Source organism: Cygnus atratus, chromosome Z, assembly GCF_013377495.2.
Source record: "Cygnus atratus isolate AKBS03 ecotype Queensland, Australia chromosome Z, CAtr_DNAZoo_HiC_assembly, whole genome shotgun sequence".
Taxonomy (NCBI): Eukaryota; Metazoa; Chordata; class Aves; order Anseriformes; family Anatidae; genus Cygnus; species Cygnus atratus.
Window position 1 is genome coordinate 22,382,946 of NC_066396.1, and position 20,924 is coordinate 22,403,869.

At 36.4% G+C, this 20,924-nt stretch overlaps 1 protein-coding gene across 7 annotated transcripts in view; it reads right to left on the minus strand.

Annotated features, from left to right (window-relative positions):
- Positions 1–9,021: 9,021 nt before the first annotated feature.
- ADAMTS6 (ADAM metallopeptidase with thrombospondin type 1 motif 6) overlaps positions 9,022–20,924 on the minus strand; it is a 158,604-nt gene continuing 146,701 nt past the window's right edge. For 4 of the 7 annotated variants that reach the window (XM_050716427.1, XM_050716428.1, XM_050716429.1 and 1 more), the window contains 3 exons: positions 20,052–20,228; positions 18,613–18,769; positions 9,022–12,838 (listed from right to left, as the gene is read on the minus strand). In XM_050716427.1, the coding sequence (XP_050572384.1) occupies positions 12,651–12,838; positions 18,613–18,769; positions 20,052–20,228 (522 nt within the window). In that variant the 3' untranslated portion in view covers positions 9,022–12,650. Of the gene's footprint in view, positions 12,841–13,223; positions 13,675–18,612; positions 18,770–20,051; positions 20,229–20,924 lie in introns of those variants that run through there. The other 3 variants (XM_035553522.2, XM_035553521.2, XM_050716430.1) reach the window with 2 other exon arrangements.

Consider the following 20,924-nt stretch of genomic DNA (forward strand, 5'->3'; position numbering starts at 1 on the left):
TTAAGCACATCACAGTTCACTTCCAATATTCAGCTTGATTTAGTCATATAGAAGTAATGTCTCAGAGCTTCATGGATCAGCAAAGGTGTTTTTTGAGCTGAAAAACCTCAGCTGCCAGCCAGTTTAGTAAGTTCATTCCTTCCTTTTTGTGGTATCACTGCCTCAGCATCTACATCTGCTGACTTCTATACACGAGGAACACACCATGAATATAAGAGCTATGCCATGCCTAGAACAGGTTCTTCATAGTGGTAACAGAGAGATTGCTGTGGATCACACACAAAAGAAACAGGGAAGGTGAGCTCAATTTTCCTAGAGACCTTTTAAGTTACATAAAGAGTGAGATGTGTTTCTTTTTAGGGAGAAAGAAAGATCCAGAGCTGAATGTGAAATCAGAGAATAATAAAAAAAAAAATGTACAGACACAGGAACAGGCAGTCAAGAAATGTCTGACCCAATCTGAACCAATTTATTTGAGCACAAAAGCACAGAACTGGTAAAGGACTATTTTAAACTCATCTCATTCTGTGACAATGTAGATCAAAATAAAATTGTCCAGATAAATATATTTCACATTAACCAGAATGGGGTGTAAACACACATTATGACACAGAACTGGTTCTTGCTAATCATCAATAAACCTGTGACTAGTCTGAATAGAGAAGAATATTAAAATGAAAGTCATAACATGCAACTTACAGAATGTGGCCCTTGGATCCAGGTACTTATGGAATAAAATATTTTTGACTTTCAAGATTTAAAGTGTCTGCTAGTGGTCAGTTTTCAAAATGGGAGTGTGACAGGTAACTTCTGGCACAAAATCATCCCAAACTACTCTTCCAAAAGTGCCTCTTTAACAGAAAAAAAAAAAAAAAAAAAAAAAGAATCTGTCAAAAGTATAAGATACAGATGGAAATTCCCAAAAGTTGTGTATAACTTGGATGCAATATGTATTTGAACATCAGTGAATAAATACCGTGGTGCCTGGGTATGCTCATTTTACACATGATCTTGAAAATGCTGGTAGCTTTCCGAAGCATTAACTAATTTCTGTGAAATGCATCAAGACCCACTATAGAACAGGGTGAGCTATGATTAAAATCAGTCAGGAAGGGGACTGAAGAGAGACCTGAAGTGTATTTTTACATTTTTCTGTTGTCAATAAACTGTGCTTGCATGCTATTTATACAGTAGGTGGTTCATGGTGAAACAAAAATGTTTCAATATTTTTTCTCAAAAAAAAAAAAAAGGTATTTTTAATACTACATGTATATATTTTTAAAGAAAACCATTTGTTCTTTTTTTTTTTTTTAATTTGAATTGAAATTCCAAGACACTCTTCAAATCTTAAATTCTTCAACAGCTGTCCATCAGAAAAGTACATTCACTCTATAACAGCATGGCAGGTTGCAAAAGAATCTTAAGCAGAAGAAAATGGAAACTCAATACTGAATTTGGGAAAGATCTCTGACAATTTCTAACTAGCACCCAGTCCCTTATCTAACATGCTCATATATAGAATAGAGTTCAATACATTCACTTCTGTTAAGTTTTTAGAAAACTACAAAAGTAAATAATTTTTTCAGCTCTTTGTTAATTATTCTGGGTGAATCACATGAACACCTAGCTACTGCCATATCAGCACAGTCCTTCATCAAGTACTTGGTTATGAGAATGGGTTGGAATACCCACATGGAGAAATCATACTCTTCCTTGCATGTTTATTTCAAGATTGTTATGAACTTATATGGAATTGTTAAGCTAATCATATTTTTGCCAAACTGGCTCTAATATAATCCACCTACGACTCACCAACTACAGAATAAAAATTAAACAAACATTTTGCTGTTGTTAAAGTTTTTTTCTATGGGTTTGAGCTTCTGAAGCCAGAAGGTCACTTGGATTATGTATACAATGTTGGTAATTGCATTCCTTAACTCTACAAAATGCCACGAAGCTCACTATTTTCCAAAATAACTTTGCAAACAATGACAATTACTGCTCAGACATTTTCAGACACAGCAGGTTATTGGCTTAGGCAGTGATGGAAAACCTAAAAAAAAGATAAACATTTTGAAATGCACTGTAAATCAAATTTGTGCACTGGACTAAGAATGGATTATCTGCCTCTAAACAGCAAAAGATGTTTTCATTTGAGGAGCTTTTTCATACTTATTTACTAGAAATTATTTTAAATTGTGTCTTTGTGAAGTTTTTTAGTCTCTTAAGATTTTCAGCAGTTTCATTGTAATAAATATTCTACTATGATTAGTTATACATACTTTACTCATTACATTTACTGATGTCCAAGAATTCACTGTTTCTCAATCTTTTAATAAAAAGTACATTTTTCAGATTGAAAATTGATTGGGAACAATGCTATGTTGGTTTCAAGCAGCTCTGCAAGTGCTTATAGCAGATGCATCAACAGTCTCAACTGGGCAAATTTCTACAATGTAATTAACTGAACTCCTGACTCAGAATGAGTTTGTGAGGATTATTATATTGTGACATACTATGTTCTGACACACTGTGGTACCAAGACAAAGAAGGTAACTTTTTGCATCCTTAATTTCAGAAAGAAAAGTGTCTGGACAAGAATAAAAGACAACCCAGCTGAGAATTCATACAATTGACTTGTTCATGCAGCTTTGACTAGATTTAATACAGAGGCAACATCAGGAAACCAAAGGTAGTGGTATCATGCATGTGTACTCAAAGCTGGTTATGAATTATCAGGTTTCTGACTTTGTGCCAGATTCACATTCTCTGGCAGACCAATGGTCTTGTAGATGATGACAACATTACCTTAGTACTGTCCAAGGACTCCTTCAGCAGACCTCAAATCCAGGTTTTACAGGCACTTTCATGAAAGAAGGTATATAAGTGAGACAGGATGCTGCTGGCTCATTCTTGAAGCTTTATTCATTAATAAAGAGGTGGCATTGCATCCTCTTTTCTAGCAGATCATAGACGTTACAGACAAGAGTGTGGGCAGAATACCTGTGGGCTCTGGCATTTTCCAGCTTGAAGTCAGTCCCTTGAAATGACCTAGAATGAAGTAGTATTTCACTAAGTGAGGTCATTATTTTTATAAAATGGAGGGGGGGGGCGGGGGCAGCTTAAAATTTGCTAAAACAGTTGCATTCACAAAGATAATTGACACTTCTTAAAAAGTGTTATGAGGATATTTGTTTTCTAATGGAAGACTTTTGCAAGAACATGAATCCAGCTGTTGAGTTTCCTACCTTTCTCCTCACCCTTAAAAAAGTATTTTTCTCACTATTCTTAATACATAGAGGGAAAAATGCGATACAAGTAAAACATGAGGCTTAAGAAAAGGCTAATAAGAGAACAGTAACTCAGGGTTTTGATTTTGCACTAGTGTTTTTTCCCCCTGCCCCCAAAGACAGTTTCATGACAAGTTTTTTGTGTGTGTGTGTTTTGTTTGTTTGTTCTTTTGTTTGTTTGTTTGTTTTTTGTTTTGTTTTGTTTTTCTCCCAATCAATTCTGACTTAAGATTTTTGAGCATTAAAGCTGACTACTCATCTATGCAACCTTTTCTGAACTTCTGTAGACTAAGTCCAGTTAAGCATGAGCTTTTAAAAGCCAACACCAAGAACAATACGAGGTTGATGAAAATAAAGACATATACTGTTGAATGACACACAAGATATACTATGGGAAACATGCAAAACCAAGCTGACATTTTACACTTAACCACAGCACTCCATTTGCAAAACTCTGGACACCTTATGCAAGGTGACTTTTTCTGTAATCAAGTTGTTCAAACCACGGAGGAATGATAAAAATTTCAGTCCAAAGTTTATGAAAACATGTTACCACACTCTTACCCATTTGATGTTGTTGTTGTTGTTTGGTTGTTTCTTTTAGGTTTACTTTTTAAAGGCTTTAAGTCTCAGATGGATAACAAGAAACATATCTTCTGGTGGCTCTTTGTGATCGTGATGACCAGCTGGGAGCCAACATATGCTGTGTTTGTTTATCAACTCAGCAGAACTACATGGGACTCACCAAGCATCTGGCATTAGAGAATGCTGCTGTCTTTATGATAAGCACGTTTATGGACATCATTTTTGCAACTGCTATTTTTCATTCTCATTTGCAGTTTGCTCATCCGCTAACTACAGAATAACCAATTAAAAAAGGCTATCCAAAGAGGCAGAGTTTAGCACACTACTACAAGTAATACAGAGTCACAGCTTTCCCCTTTTAACAGTACATGTAACATTTCAGCAGCTCACTGAAGGGTTTAAACTGACCAAGGGCCTCTGTCTCCACTGTCCCTGTGTGGGCTCTCCACAGTGTTTCACCCAGGCCCTTCACTCTCCATCCTGAGGCCTGAACTTCTGGGGGGGGGGTGGGGGGGGTGGGGAGCCCCATGCCATCTCCCATCACAAGGGTTTTCTGAGGGTCTCATAAACTCCCACAGGAGCCATCTCTTTGCCAACATAGAGCCAATTCCACCTGGGGCCTGAGGACTCCACCAATTCATCCAACCCTTTTTCCCACTGCCATCCTGGGATTCCCTCAGACCTTCATTCCCTCCCAGCTTCTCTATATCATCTCATGGTCCCACTCTCCCTCCCCAGCCTGCTGGCCCTGGGGGTCACCTCTGTGGCTGTCCTGGCCTGGTAGCATCCCTCTGTCACTGAGCAGCCCAGAGCCATGCCACACTGTGGCTCCCCCAGCCCCACCAGCCTGCCTTGGACCTCAGCTCAGGCCCCTGTGCTCACACATGGGGACTTCTCCCTGGGAGCCATGTGGCTGTTCACCACGGTGCCCCTTTCACTTCTCTGGAGGAGGAAGCATTTGCCATCAGTGCAGCTGCCCAGCCTGGCCCAGGGGGTTGGCAAGGTTGATGAGCACTCACCAGACCTGAGGCTTCTTTTGTCTTGAAGCCAACCCACGTCCAGCTCTCAGCCTTCCCTCAGGTGCTGGCCACTGTCAGAAGAGGCCCAGCACAGCAGGGAGCTCAGCAGCTCTCTACGGCCACTGGCTGTGGTCCTGGCTGGGCTCCCAGTCCTGGCTGCGCTCTCCAGGCTGAGGGGCACCCAGTGCTGTGAGCAGGGAGGCTGGTGGCCTGCTAGCCAAATTTGACAGATGTCCTAGAAGCTTCACTGACCACAGGCAGAGGTAACTGCCATGGCTGAAGCCACATCCACCAGTCCTACAGATCATCTGTTCACAGCATGGAAGCCTGTGGTGCTGGAAATGTGTTCTGCTCATACTGGGGAAAAAGGGTTGTAAGGCAATTTTCCATCTAAAGGAGAAAGGGAGTGAAGGGAAGAACCCCAAAACACAAAACTGCAGTCCTAAACCCATAGTTCTCTGTAGTTTTATGTAATTAAAATTCAAGATCAGAAAGTTTGCAAGAAGTGGCATGAACAGCATAGCAAATCCGTAAATCTGTGGAGGGATACATTGTAGAAGGATGTTAGTGTCTCAACGAGATCTTTATTAGGACAAAAAAGTTAATAAAAAAATCCATGTTAAGAGAATTCAGGCCATGGTTCTTTATCGCTATAAGCAGATTTAACAATGACAGAAGCAAGTAACACAAGCTGAGCTAACTTCTTAAACCTCACTGGAAATCCTGGGACAGAATATTGTATTTCCTTGTATTTTCCCTTTGCAGCTGGTACAAAAAGACAACTTGAATTCTTTTTCCCTTTTATTTAAATGGGCTGGTTTGTTCTTTATTTCACAACAATTCTGAGCAACCTATGGTTAATTGATATGCGTAATTTGTAGCTGTCATACTTCCCCTCCTCCACAGTAACTCAGTTACCAGCAGTATCCTTGACAAAATGCTTGTGAAGAATAATACGTTTGAAGTCAAATGTTATCTGCTAATTGACAGGATGGTTTCAACAATGTAACCTTATCTTATGTAAATAAACTTCTAAGGAAACTTTGAGCTACAAAGGGCAAATGAGATGTTTGAGATTCCTTTTTGCTGCAGAAGGTCTTGTTTTGATAGGGCATTTCAATAGCAAAGCCTAAACGTGAAAGAGAATGAGAGAGAAAAAGAGAGGCTCAGTTGCCTCTGTTTATATTTGTTCCTAACTCAATGTTTTTCATAATAGGAAACAAGATCTTGAGGGTGTCTTTAATTATTGTGGTAGAAAAATTGGAAAAAAAAATCTTATTTGAAACCAAGTAATATTTTAATGTTTCTAGCATTTTTCCTTTAAATTCTAATTTAGATTTTGAATTCATTTTTTACTTTTCAACACAAAATTGACCCCCCCCCCAAAAAAAAAAAAAAAAAAAAGCTGAAAATCAGGGTTTTTAACATACAATATAGTGTTAAGTTACAGATTGGAAAACTGTTAATAATGCTCACATTAAAATCAAAGATAGCAGTACTGTACACTGACTACAAGACTCCGCAGGCATGTGAGAAAGCAGTGAGAAAGAGGTGAAGCAGTCCCAGGAGAAAGAAGATGACGGAAGGAAGAGTAGTTCTGGCCCAGTGTATGGATTCTGAGGAATGAAAGAGACAGCCCTGGAAATGGACTGCAAACTTGTCAAACAAATGTAGCTGTTGTTCATATCAGGCCCTGACCCTGTCTCTAGTCACTATTCAAGGATGTTAGAATGCAGTGACCCAATTAAGTACACTGTACTTCTGTAAAATAATTTGCTTTGTAAGCATAGCTGACCTCAAAACAGATGTGGCAATAAGAACTTAAAGTGCACTTGCAACTGAAGTTTGCCTTCTGAAATTCCAGTTAAGTCCAGGGTCTATGTCTTTATAGAGCTGTAACTGGAAGACATTCCCACATGTGCAGAACTGTTACCTCAACTTATTGAACATGAGCTGTTTACTCAATACCAATCTGTTTTCAAGGGGAGGGAGATCTTCAATCATACGCAGAGGACATCTTCATTACAAAAGATAAATCATATTGTGAGATGTGATTTCAAACAATACAAGCAATAGTTATAAATGTCGCAAAACGTGCACAGCTCTAAGGACTTTGGTGTCAAAAGGTTAGTGGAGAGGGAGGAAAGAGTTAAAAAATTGCAGTGATTGCAATGTGCTGAGCATTGACGAAACCCAATTTCCAAAAACCATGGCTTAGCCCTTACCAGAAAGTCCAAATCTGATCCCTCTGGGTGGCCATAGCAACCAAAGCTTGGAGCCCTCTCTGGCTGAGCCTTCACATCTAGCTTCCAAAACACTTCCTTTGATATCTCAAGCTGTGATCTGATGAATTCATTCCAAGCAGGATTACTGAAGAAGTGAGATTATTTATTAAGTGATCTTGCTAGGTCTTCTCTGAAAAAGTCTTACAGCTTATAAAAATGGCATCTTCCCACTCTTAATGCAGAAAGACATATCCTCTCAAGGGCAGATTTCAGTAATCTTCTGACTGGCACCTATATGACCTTTGATGAGCATAAATTATTTGTCCCATACCCTATCCAGCTCAGAGAAAATGTCGGTCCTGTGCAGAAACAGAGGAAAATAAATGACATGTGGTGCTTAGGTGATACAACAGCTTAAGGGACAGAGTATCCTTAAATGCACACCATGCTAAATTCTCTGTTGCTCAGTTTCCTAAACTGGACATGAACTCCCCTTTTAGCTGGGCCAAATGTACTTGGGAAGCTACCAATCTGCTAGTGCTGTAGTGAACATTGTTATGTGGCCGACTGAGCTCTTATAAATCTGTTTGGGATTCCATCCTGATTACTGCATGCAAATGCTCTTATACCATTCTGTCTAGGACAAAGATCGGAGGGACCACACAGAAGCAATGATCCATCCTTTCCACCTAATTGTTGCTTGTGGTGAAGGGAAGACGGCCAGATAGGGCGTCACTTCTCACAGAACGACAGCCTCAGCTTAGTAATGGCCTTCTCTTAAGACTCTTAGATTGATGACTGACTGACTCCAGATGAGACTCACAGGACTCATCCAAAGTCTGTTGCAGTAAAAGTCCACAAAAGAGTCCTGGACCTTAGTTTCTAGTAATAAAAAAATAATAAAAAGGTCAGCAAAATAACCAAGGCCTGTTCAGTATTCTACAGATGGTATTTACAAGTCTGTCTCATAGATCAGATACATTTAGAGAGAACAGGGATTTTACTGATGAAGGGATATATTGAATAGTGGGGTATAGAAAGGTAAATCAGAGGAAGGATAAGCAGAACCTCAGGTAAAAATGGTGTCCCATGAAAGATAGCCTCCTCAAGAAATAAACTGAAAAAGTATAACAGAGAATTGTAACAGCAGGGTTGGCACTAGAAGGAAGTTCTAGGTGTAGGAAGAGTGCATTTTAGAAGACTGAAGGGAGTTTTGTGTGCCAGGAATTCTGTAGTCAGCATGGGTGATGTTAAGTATAAAGTAGCAGAAGCAGGAAAAGAGAGAAACACAAGAGCATCTGTTTCAGTGTATGCAGTTTGTTGTTATAATCCAAAACACAGTTGCTCCAAGGGAAAAGAATAATACTCAAAACTGAACAATTGTGGGAAACCTATCAGGTAATAATTTGCAGTGTGAATGTATGGGGGAAGCATCAACAGAGTTTTGGAATCACAGAGAAAACTGTTATTACACTGTGTAATTTAGTAAGACTATTCAACCTTAAATTTATAGTCTGTAGGGCAATAAAGCTTCTTGATAGGTGGAAATATCAGTACCTTTGAAATAGGCAGTTGTTTTTTTGAATCGTCCTTAGTAAACAGAAGAAAAAAATTACTAAATGCCTCATCAAAATATTTAAGGTTCTCTAATTTCTTTAACATCTTACTAATAGTAGTAGAGATTATTTTCATTAAAACAGAAGCTAGATTTTAACTTATTCTAGAGAAACAAGAAATATTTAATTGGACTTGATCAGAGATTTCAATACAGGATATTTTAACTGCATCAGGTAAGAAAAGAAGCATCTCTCAACAACAGTCATCTAAGCACCAAGTCTTCTGAAATGACTTTGTTCTTTATATTTACAGCTTCAGATAAACTTCAGATGAAACCTTAAAAGCTCAATGCAAGAAGGACATTTTATTGTTATTGTTGACTGACTGGTAATGAAATCATTCCAAGAAGTACAGGATAATTTGCTGCCATTAATTTCATTCTTGATCTACATTTATTGCTTAGGCTAAAATATTACTCAATAATGTACATGATCATATTCTCGACTCTTCCTTTTCCTTATTGTTTCACTTATATATGACAAACATTGCTGCTGCCAAAGACAGAATTCTGGCATAACATATAGATGTTACTTGAAAGAAAATATCTAATATATATTTCGATGCATCTGATGAAGCAAACATCAAGCATACAGAATTCTAGCAACTGTAAGTCAGGGAATAGACAACCATACCGTGGGTATCATTCTTAAGAGCTGCAGTTTTATTTTACTAAATTATCTATGTTAAAAACAAATCTGTGCCTGGTGTGGAATTTCACTGCATCAAGTGTTACAATATTTTTGTTTTCATTACAAGCAGGAGAATGCATGTAGAACAAGTGTTAAGAAACATGACAATAAATTAGAATATAATTTACAAAAGCAAAAAATAATAATAATAAAGTAACAGTGTACCACATTAATACTGAGTATAAAATAATAAGCAACTAATCACAATAATACAAAGGTAATTTCAGTCTGTATTATTAAGGATATCTATGTGACATTCACTCCATTACAAAGTTCCTAATAAAATGGACTATTTTGGGGTGTATACACCCTGAGGGGTTAATCCATAGATTTTTTTGTTTTGATCTTCTTCAGCTGATAGTATTGCTCAGTAGAAGTACTGGCACCAGATTGATTTCTGCATTTATTATTCTACTATTTGATTCTAGGCCTTTCATATTTATAGCCTACACAAATAGTCCTACTGTCACTAGTTAGGAATATAACACTATTTAGCTTAGATTATATAGATGGCTACAGCGTAGCAGCAGCAATGAACTGTGCTGTGGAAACCAATTATTTTTCTTTGAAGTAGGTTTCATTTGTCAGTCTTAGTCTGAAGTGTTGCTTAGTTTGTAAATCCACATACATTCTGTGTTTTGTTCCCTTTAACAATACGATTCAATGTTGCTCCAGGGAGTTCTTTAAATTCCAGCCTCAGTGCTGTTATGTTGCAGAGTAAACATGGGACTCCCTAGTGTTCTAGCACCAGTAAGAGAGCAAAATGTGTCTTTGGAAACACTCCTTACAATTTTCCTAAGTGAGGTTAAAAAAAAAAAAAAAAAAAAAAAAAGGTTTCTTTTGAATACATTAAAAAACCTTTTCTTGTTAGCTGAAAAGACACATTATCTTATAAACACAGTCATGCCCTGGAGAAAACTGGACCCTGACACAGAGAGGCTTCTTGCTTAAAGAATGCCATAGTAACGCCTTTCCCTTTTATCATATTTTGACCTAACCAGGGCATGCTAGCACCAAGGTGTTTCGTCAAAAGGATATAGAAAGTCAATTCACTTAACAGAGAAGGACTACACACTGCCCTTAATCCATATGTGCAACTCCCAAAGGCTGTTTACTGGTGTCAGTTTTAGCAGGAGTTGTTTACACAGTGATGAGAGCAGCAGATAAGCATATGTGAATACATGCAAGCCAACTGAAAATTAATTCCACTGGTCTCAGGTGTAAGGAAGTGAAAATACTGGCAAGAGGTAGCAGATGACAGAACTTTGATGGTCATGAATACGTGGGTTGCACAAAACCCCACTGATAGATTGTCAATATGTTGGGGGGATTTCATAGTATGAGTCCTGCTAACATCTACTACTCCATGTTAATTCACATTAGTAAATAGTGTGCAACACATCTGGTTTGTTCTTGGTAAGATACACTGATACACTTCAATCTCATGATATTTTGAAATTATTTTTCACTGAAAAGAGTACTTTCTTAAAAAAGTGCTATTTGAGTTAGAATTTGTAACACATTATTGTTCACATAATTTTAATTGCACTACAACAAAGGAGGCATAGTTTGACACAAAAGCACATTCATCAAGTACCTGCTGCAAACTGCAAGTGTTCAAGTACAATATATTAATATAAACAAGTACCCACTTTCCTTATCTCCTTGTTGAGTCTTGCTATTGAGAAGTGAAGGGGAAGAGGAGCACTACACTAAACATTTTTATGGTAGATTCTTGAATGTGACGTGCCTAAGCAGTTTGGTTTCACATTTAAAAATGCAAAGTATTTGGTGAATATTAAAAATATGGTAATATGAAATAAGCGGAGTATGACAGCAGAATAATTGAAATAGCTAGAATTATATTGGCATCTAGCTACTAATCCAGAGGCAGGACCTCGTTCCAGTCTCACACTGAAAGCTGCCTCAAGCTTTAAATATGATCCAGCTTTATATGGGTACTTGGCCATTTAGGTCAAGGTGACCAGACTTCATTCTAGCCACCCCTTTTCCAGTGTGCCTTACTCCTGATAGCCCAGTATGCCTTTTGGCTCAAGCACACTCGACTTCTCATTTGAACAGAACCTAGATATCCCCAAAAATCTTTTATCTTTGGTTGTAATCCTTGTCCACTCTGATGTGGACTCCTGAACTGCAGACTCGCATATTCTTTTTGAAAAAAAAATACTCTTCCACTATGGTATCAAAGAAGGGAACATTTGAAATCCATTTTAACTTTCAGCTTTGTAAAGAACTATTGTTATTACACAGGAGGCTTATCTTTTTGCACTAGAACTTCTTGGTGTTGGAGAATCAAAAGTAATGCATAAAACGGATATAGATGCCGACAAAGTTGTTTCTTTGTGGCTAGTGATGTAAACAAAAGTGAGCTGAAGTCAAAGTCTTAAATTCTAAGCAAACTGTACAGTAGCAGTGAAAGAGCTGGCCATATGGTCTTCACCACTATTGGAGTACCACTCCTCCATGGTATTGAAATACGTTCCCTTTCAGTAGAAATCTCAGCTTTGCTTGTACAATGGTAAGATGGCTATAAACCTGCAACACAGATTTCATTTCATTTCATAGCACACTTGTATTTCATGCACCACTGCAATAACTGTTGCACCTCTTAAAACAATGTCCCTCATGGTTGTTCTATTGAGTATAGCTTTATATATGGCTCACAGCAGTGTTCAGGAAATATGGATTACTCCAAAGGGAATTAGATGGAATGAAGGAAAAATACATTTCTTTAAAAAAAAATCTGCTCCTTAAATAACAATTCCAAGCTCATTTTATAATTTAAATTGTGGTGCTGTGTCGTGAGATAAAATAGTTAACATTTTTAAGCTATGACTTAACATTTTTTTTGATTCTTCTTTACTTCCATAGTAGACCAAGTCATAACAGCTACATTTTAAACAGTTTTAAATACAAATGGATTCAGTGTCATTGCTAAGTCCATAATAAAAATTATTTTAATGGTCCAAGGAGGTAAACAGACTATTGGATTTAGTCAAAAGAACACAAATGTTCCACAGTAAGCTATTCTATATGTGTTGTGTGGATCTTTCCAATTTGGCATGCCCTCCTTATACTGTGTCCAGCACTTTGGATGAATAAATCCCACTTCACAGAAGTTAAAATAATATTGAAATCCTGTCAGCTGGGGCTGACCAGTGGTTACGTTTTCCACAGGGTAATGCATTTGCAAGGACGTCAATCTCATTCCGCTGTGTGGCTCTCTTCGATGGACACTTTTCCACAACGATAACAACAAGGCACATTCTCGTGCTTTCTGTGGGTCAGTGTCCTTGGCAGGTCTTGCAGCACATCTGTCTGAAGTATGCTCGACTGCAGAACTTGAACTTCAGCACCAGTGGACAATATGCCACTTTGTTCACATCTTTGCACTCTAATAATTAAGGGTATTAAAGAGGAAAAAAAAATCAGAAATAAAAATTAAACTACCATGAAAATTTAAGATTTACCATGCTTCTGCTCTATCCATCCACCATGCCCTCTTTGTAACTACTCTTCCTTAATCATCTTAGTGCATACAGTATATTTTTAAAAGCCATAATATCATTTGCAGGTCTTCTCTCCCAGAAATTTAGAAATGTGCCCAATTTGTCGTGAAAAAATTACCATTTATTACAATAAATGACCACTTTAGACAGCTAGGAAACACGAGTCTTTTTTTTTTTTTTTTACAATACTTTTATACTTTTATAGCTTCTTTCTCAGGAGTTATTTCATTCATCTGTGAGAGGTTATCCAAAATCTAACACAATTCACAGCATTTGGTACCATGCCTGTGCATTTGTAAGAATCCTTGAAACAGTATAAGCATTGCAGTGAACAGGGATGGAGAAAACAAAGATTGTTACAGATCAAGGCACCAACAGTGTGAGTTCAGCGACCTGGCCAAATGTTGTACTTTAGGCTCGATTCCATACGTCCACACTTTCTTCTACGCAGGAGAAAAAGGCACTTTTATGCCTGTAATAGGCATGCAAGAGCTTTTCTTCATATTTGCATTTTCCCTGTATGCTGGGCTTACTGCCTCAGCAGCCCTTGTCATACTGGCAGGTAACTGTCCCAGGAAGGGAAAAAAAGCTCTGTCACAATGGAGCAAGGATTCCTTCCTTTCCATCCCACACCAGCTGTATCTGCAGTGACTTGTCAGTGTACATTACAGGAGCACTGCAGGAATATGCAATGGTTCTCCTGTGGCTCAGTTTCCATTCTGTAGAAAGAAGGTGGTAATACGGAATTGAATGGTTTGGTCTATGCCCAGTTCTTACTGTGATATGTAAGAGAGATATTGCTTTATCTGAGAGCTCTTTTTTACACTCAGGTTCTACATCTCAGATTTTGCTACTGCAGATTTGCTTTTCATTGGAGTGAATATTGTGGTAGGTGTCTGATAAAGGATTTACCACTCCAGTTAACAGCATTTGCGTATTTTTTTTTCCAGGCTGATATTAAAATAGGACTTTGGCAAAGAGCCTTGTTTTGTGGGTAGGAAAAAGGAAGAGATGTATATGGAGAAAAAGCAAAACCCACAAATCTGAAATGATGTTGCGGGAAGGATGAAATTAGATCAATTTTTCAGAAAATAATTTGTCTCAAAAGAATGCTATAAGTTTTCAATGTTGCACTCGATACCTTCTTTTTTCTACAATCTTTCTCAAATTACATAGGTATAAAGAAAATGTGAATAAAAAGGACTGGATCTAGCTGTACTTTGAACATTATCATATTTTGTGTTGATTTACTGTCTAAAAGTGAAGACTGAAGGCCAGGATCCTGTTGCTCAAAGGCCTGACAGAACAAAAGTCCTTGATTCCCATCTGTCCATAAACTAAGTATGAAAAAGATAACACACCAACCATGTAAGAAAAGCAAGAAGTAATAGTGAAACAAACACAATCAGGATGTACAATCCTTCAGCTACTCCTATTTGTCTTCCTTCTACATACATATTTTTCCTCCAGAAAAGGTAGCTATGGGCAGTGGGGTTCAAGCTGCAAGCACGCTGTAGTGGAAAGTTATGTGCATATGAAACTTTTTTGTATTTGAACCTAGGAATGCATTAGTGAGTCTGAACTCAGGGTCTGTACTTAATGGTACTTCTGACAATGACCATGTGCATGCTTTTAGCTAGACAAGTAAAAGCATGAAATGATTTAAATTTTTATTTTATTAACTCAGATACAGTGCTTTCATTGTAATTCTTTACTTCATGATGTTTTATGCGCTATTTTTCTGATTTTTTAATTCTCTATTTGAAAACAAGAGTTGGATGTCAGGAGAAAAGACACTGAGGGTAGCTGTTTGAAAAAGAGGCATGTTTCTCTATTTGCAACTGCATGTGGTCACTACTTCATTTCAAAAACTCTTCCCAAAAGAGGTCAAATATATTTCAGAAATATTTCAGGTCCTTGTGTACTGAGGTCCCAGGCACTGAGAACATGGGAGCTAAACATAGTGAATTATAAATAAAGTGAGGAATAAAAAGATTCACTTGATCTTGACGAGATGTAAAAGTTTATTCAATCCCCCAAATAACCCCATACACATCATATTTAGTTAAATACAGGTAAAGCCACTAACTGTATTTTTGCTAAAAGTAGGATTTGAAATTATCCCATTTCATGTTTCTTAATGTTTTTCTTCCTCTTGACTAAACCTGGACACTGTTCAGCCAGTGCCATTTGGACAGCAGTGAGAAAATATCCTGGAAGGTGCCCACAACTTCTGTTTTAAATATCAGTTTTGAAATAGATACAGAGGCTGATGAAGTAGCCTATTCTTCACAGGACTGTCGTTGAATGGAAGAGGTTTAGCAGAGCTCTTTTTGTTCCTAGTAACTACTGTTAGCAAGTTTCAATAAACTACATATATTAATCTCTCCTTTCCTTGTCAGACCAGACAATATTATGATACCAAGTATCATATTACAGTAATAAAAGCACAGAATGTCACAGTGCTGTCAACTAAAGAGACTGCAAAGGCTTACAACAAAAAATAAAAGGGGAATTGAAATGACATAAACATAGATTAAATAGTTTGTCATGTAAAGTTTCAGGTGGCCTTTAGCAGTCTAGATTCAGCAGACATACATACTTAGAGAATAAAATCATTCTAAATACATTTCAAATCGTGTGGTACATGCTGTCTGTAGTGCAATTCCAACATTAAATGTAATGGTACTCAGCAGTTGCCTCAAAACCTTATTTACAATGTTCTAAATCTCCAGTGAAGAGTTTACTGAAGACAAAGAGCTAAAGGAGATGTTTAATGTGACAAGATATATGTTAATTTTCTTTTACTAATCTTATATCCCCAGAATTTTGACTATTATTTTATGTAAACAATCTACACTTTCCCCAAGAAAGCACTTCCAAACTTTACCAATGTGATCATTATACTTGCTGAAAAATGTGCTGAAGAATACGTACTTTCTTATCTTCAGTTAGCAAAACTAAGTTGTTCAGAAATTGATGAATGGGTCCCACTGGCTGGGAGCACTGGAATTTTGGGAGTGAAGGGAACCAGGAAGTTCACTGCAGTTTGAAATAGGAAGGGAATTCCTTCAGCTAGCCTGACCCTTCTGCAAAGCAATGACTGGTTGCTGAGGGTGCTTTTTCCCCACAGTGGAGCCCAAACCACAACGCAGTAATTCTGGATGCCATGCAGACTAAGTCCCTATGTGCAGGCAGATATGCTCTGCTACATACATGCACAAAGAGATGTCAGCACCTCTTGTGTCTAAGGATTTTTAAGGCCAAAGTACAAACAGAAAATGTGCAATACATGCACATTATTTTGCAAATACTCAGTTTGTGCTTCTTATATTCAGTATTTAATAGTTCTGAAATGTTTATAAATTAGGATATATATTTAAGAAATGGTTACAAAAATATTGAAAAAAAATAACTTGAAAACATTTTTTTTGTCTAATTTTGGGATAAGGCACCCTTAGTATTTCATGGATTGCAGCTAGGTTCTTCTGAAAGGATGTAGGTATTTTAAATTGAGATTACATTTACTTCTGAGCCACTTGAGCCACTTAACCACTTACAAATAGTCAGTGGTTTCCCGTAAAGACCTGCAGTGTGGGACAAAACCAAAAATGGGGTGCTAAGTGGCAATATGACTGTTGGAAACTTTCTTTCTTCTCCTTCCTTTTAATTACTCCTAGGACTTCTTAGCTCAAGTAAAGTACCATGCTAATGATGCTGCATGGCTGTCACTATGGAGCTGGCCAAAGAGCCGAAGTCTATCTGGAATACTGTGTGTTTTTCAACTTTTTCATTCTGTGGATTCCAACAATGTTCCAGTGAAGGTCTGGGTCTCTGGAAAACACTATGGCCAACAGACTTGCTTTTCATAGTTACCCTGCACAGTTCTTCTTTAAAGAAGTCCACAGACACTAAGTATCCATATATCACAGACAGAAAATCCCAGACAGAAAAAACAGATCACCTTATTTTCCTGGTGTTAAAGAATTGACTTGACCTTTTCATCTTGAAGAGGAGACTGAGACTTAATCATGCACACTTAAAAAAAATTTACTACCTTCCTTACTTTGGAAAAAAGACAACTTCTGTGTTTGGAAATAAAATAACAGTTAGCTGTTGAGCTTAAAGGAGAGAAAGTTTCTTACTTTGATAATAACTGCCCAGGGATTACTTAGGAGTACTAAACATAGAAATGGAAATTAAAGTGACCAAAGAAAATTCTATTATGATGATGTATTTCTAATGAAAACATGGGATGATAAGCATCTATTTAAAATTAAAAACTCCAAGTGATAAATTATCATGCTCACGACAATTATCAGTGTATTTCTAGGAAGATTTTAGTATGCTCTCTTTCATTAAGATGTCTACATTGACAGACTTTTATGACAATTTTGAAACTATGGTGTGAGCCTAAATGGATACAGAAGGTTATTATATGAACGTCAAATACAGGAAGACTAGCCTTTTTTTTTTTGAGTAAAAATCAGAGCACTTGTTCCATACAAACAGGACATCATACTACACTCCATTTACATTAATTATGCTAAAGGAGTAGTGATATTGAGATTGTGAAATGAAGCACTCAAAATTTAGGCAATACCTGTTTTAAAAGAACTACAATTGCTGTGCAATGTTTCATGATTTTCAGACATTTATTATGATGATTTTTGACTGCTTTTTCCGTTCCACACAAAATGGAATGTAATCATCTGGTGAACAACTATTCTAAATTTTTATGATCAGCAAGGAAACTTTTTGCTGCCTAGCACTCAAATTCTACTTTGAAGACAGAATTTCCCAAGAGGTTTACATGGGGAATTTATGAGTCCAGACCTGGAACCGTTCATAAACATTAACACACTTATTTTGACATTATTATCTACTATATTCTGTAACATAAATTATGTTATGATGAAGACAGATAATAGTCTGATTAAACTAGTCTGTATTGTGTAAAAATATTGAAATTATTTCAAACAGGCATTATGAATGCAGGAAATTCAAAGTTAATTAGAAGAAGCTGATAAGTCAGTCAAAGTAAACAAACAGAATTGTAGCACCATGTAGCATTAAATGTGTAGTCCCAGTTTTTCAATGAACATTTGATTAAATAATTTTGCCTGGTCCATTGCTGTTATATCATATTATATCATGTTATATCATTATATATCATATTATATCATATATATATATCATATTATATCATATATATATATATATATATATATATATATGATATATATATATCATATATATATATCATATTATATCACATTATATCATGTTATATCATTATATCAGGGATCAGGGATAACATATCATGTTATCCCTGCTATCATGAACATTTCTATTCACCAATATAGAGACTGGAAGATTAATGACACAAAATGATAGCAATTTGTCTGTGGCTACATATGGTTTGTTTGCTTGTTTGTTTAAACAAAGAACCTGTATGTAGCGTGTAGCTTCTCATTGACTTCACATTTGAACTACATTGACTATTTAGAGAATAATTGCAAAAAAATTAAGTCACAGTCTGGGCAATGATATAATGTAGATTTCTAATAATAAATGAATGCAGTAATACTGACCACCTCACTTCACTCTTTCTTTCTTTTCACTCAGACTATATTATCTTAAGATGGCAAACTTACCTTCCGTGTTGGAAATGGGAGTACTGTCACATTTACTTTCACACTGCTGCATTGATGGAGGTCTAAGTGTTTCTGGACACTCACTAGATGCTTGTCCGGTATATGAGAGGCACTGTACTGTTCGCATCTGTTGCCCAAGACCACATTGTGCAGAACACTAAAATTAAGACACACAAAAAAATGAAACAACTCAGATTTAATTTTTAGTAATAAAGCAAGACAACAGGAGAGCAGTCAGGAACAAAAGTGTACATTTGTCTATGTACACACAGGCACATTTTTAAAAAGGCATCTGGAGCAATTTGGTTAATACACAAAATTAATTTCATAAAATATTTAGGATGTTGCTTTTTTGACAGTATATACAAGCATTTGTCTTTCAAAGAAAATAAAACAGTGCAATGTTAGCTTCTTAAACTGCTCAGATTTGAGGTAAGAGAATAAAATTTACACTATTTCATATATCATGTATGAGGTTAAGTGCATATTTTCAGTAGAGAAATCATCTAGTTTAGAACAAAGAAAAAAAAACGAGGAAAACGAATTCAAATCTGCTAACAGATTTATTATAGGAACAAAGAGAAGTATCTTTCAAACAAAAATACTTTGTGGTTTCAAAACATTTTTGAATTTCTATATCTCAACAGTGGTTTTAAGACTTACATCGATTTAAGAAAAATATGTATCTGAACAATTAACGTAAAAGAAAAGATGGACTGCAAAGGAATTATACTGTAATACCACAACTGATTGTTTCCTGATTAGTTAATCTGCTAAAGTGTTTTATTTTCACTACAGGCAAATTTATCAGGAAACTTAGAAAATATCAAGTTATAATTTAATAACAGGCCCTTTATCATAATCAAGGTGGAAAAAAAAAAGAAAGAAAGAAAGAAAGAATCTCAGTACATCCTATTTAGAAACACTGCATAACTGGTAGCACCGTTCAGCCTGTGCTGTAACAACTTAGAACCTCAATAATTAAGCATATTTTATACAAAATTACAAAAAACCTCTGAGTTCTTCGGGCTGCTATATATCTTTCTGTACAGTAAAATATACTAAAATGGCTTTGTATTTCCATCAAGTTTCTCAAACTAAATTCTATATGTTTTAAAACTACTAAAGCTCACAACATTGCTGTATTGCAAACTCCCCTTCTATTAAACTTTAGTAAGGACTAGTTAATTTGTAAAGCATGCATATGGAAACTCATACAGCAGAAACCAGATTATAGTCAACAAATCCTTTATAGTTCAGCAATTATCACTCTGCACCATATTTCAATCTGAGATAAACAGATGAATAGCTTTCCCTTCAGTCATGGGAACCATCCCTTACTCATTTCCAGTAACACTTTTACGCTTAGTAGGTGGTAGAGCCTGATATATAATGAGTAGGAGACTAACAGCAGTAAATACTTATATGGACTATCTTACCTGTCCCCAGTCTCCAGTAACCCAGCGAGGAGGAGGACATCGACCTAAACTACAGCGGATGCGGACTGGAGGTTTACTTTCCTCTTGGCATTGAGCAGCTGGAAAAGTTTTTAAAAGATCGCTGCTTTTGCACAGAACAATTCGGTGTTTAAATCCTGGACCACACTTTGGTGTGCACTGAAAAAATATTGGTACAAACAAATAATGAAAATTCCAGTAAAAGGTCAGTACAAGTTTTAAGAAATATTATGGAGAAGTTGAAGGAGATATTTACATTCTTACAAGTTCTTACAAAACTATAATTTTCCCAAAATGGTAGTTTTAAAATTATTAGAAACACAAACAAGCTGGCTGATGACTGCTTTATTAAGTTAAATCTTTTATAAGTTTTAATTTAATAAAAGTATATTTCCTTTGCTATTTATGTGACTATATTATTTGCTTTTGTACATGAAAACCTTTAGGTTAGGTTTAAGATAAGCACTAAGTAAAAGATAAGTAACTTAAGATAAGCTGCAAAGTAAAGAGGTCTGCCACATGTATCATTATTATGAAACAAACTGAAGTGTAGTTATTTCAGAAACAAAGTAGAACTCACTGTTCTACTTTTTTTAACACAAATCTTGTACACCCTAAGCATATGTCTACTAGAAAACTCGGGGAAGAAGGGAAGGAAGAGAAGAAAAATCTGTCTGGCTGAAATGAAGAAAGAATTAAATATTGATGCTAAATAGAGATCAAAAGAGAATGACAATGAATATGTCAGGTCTTCCGTGTCATAATCATAACTTCTTTTGGTCCAAATTCTATGGAATATTGTATTTTTTCCACAAAATTTCACATAAAATGCATAAAACCTTAAAGCAGGAACTG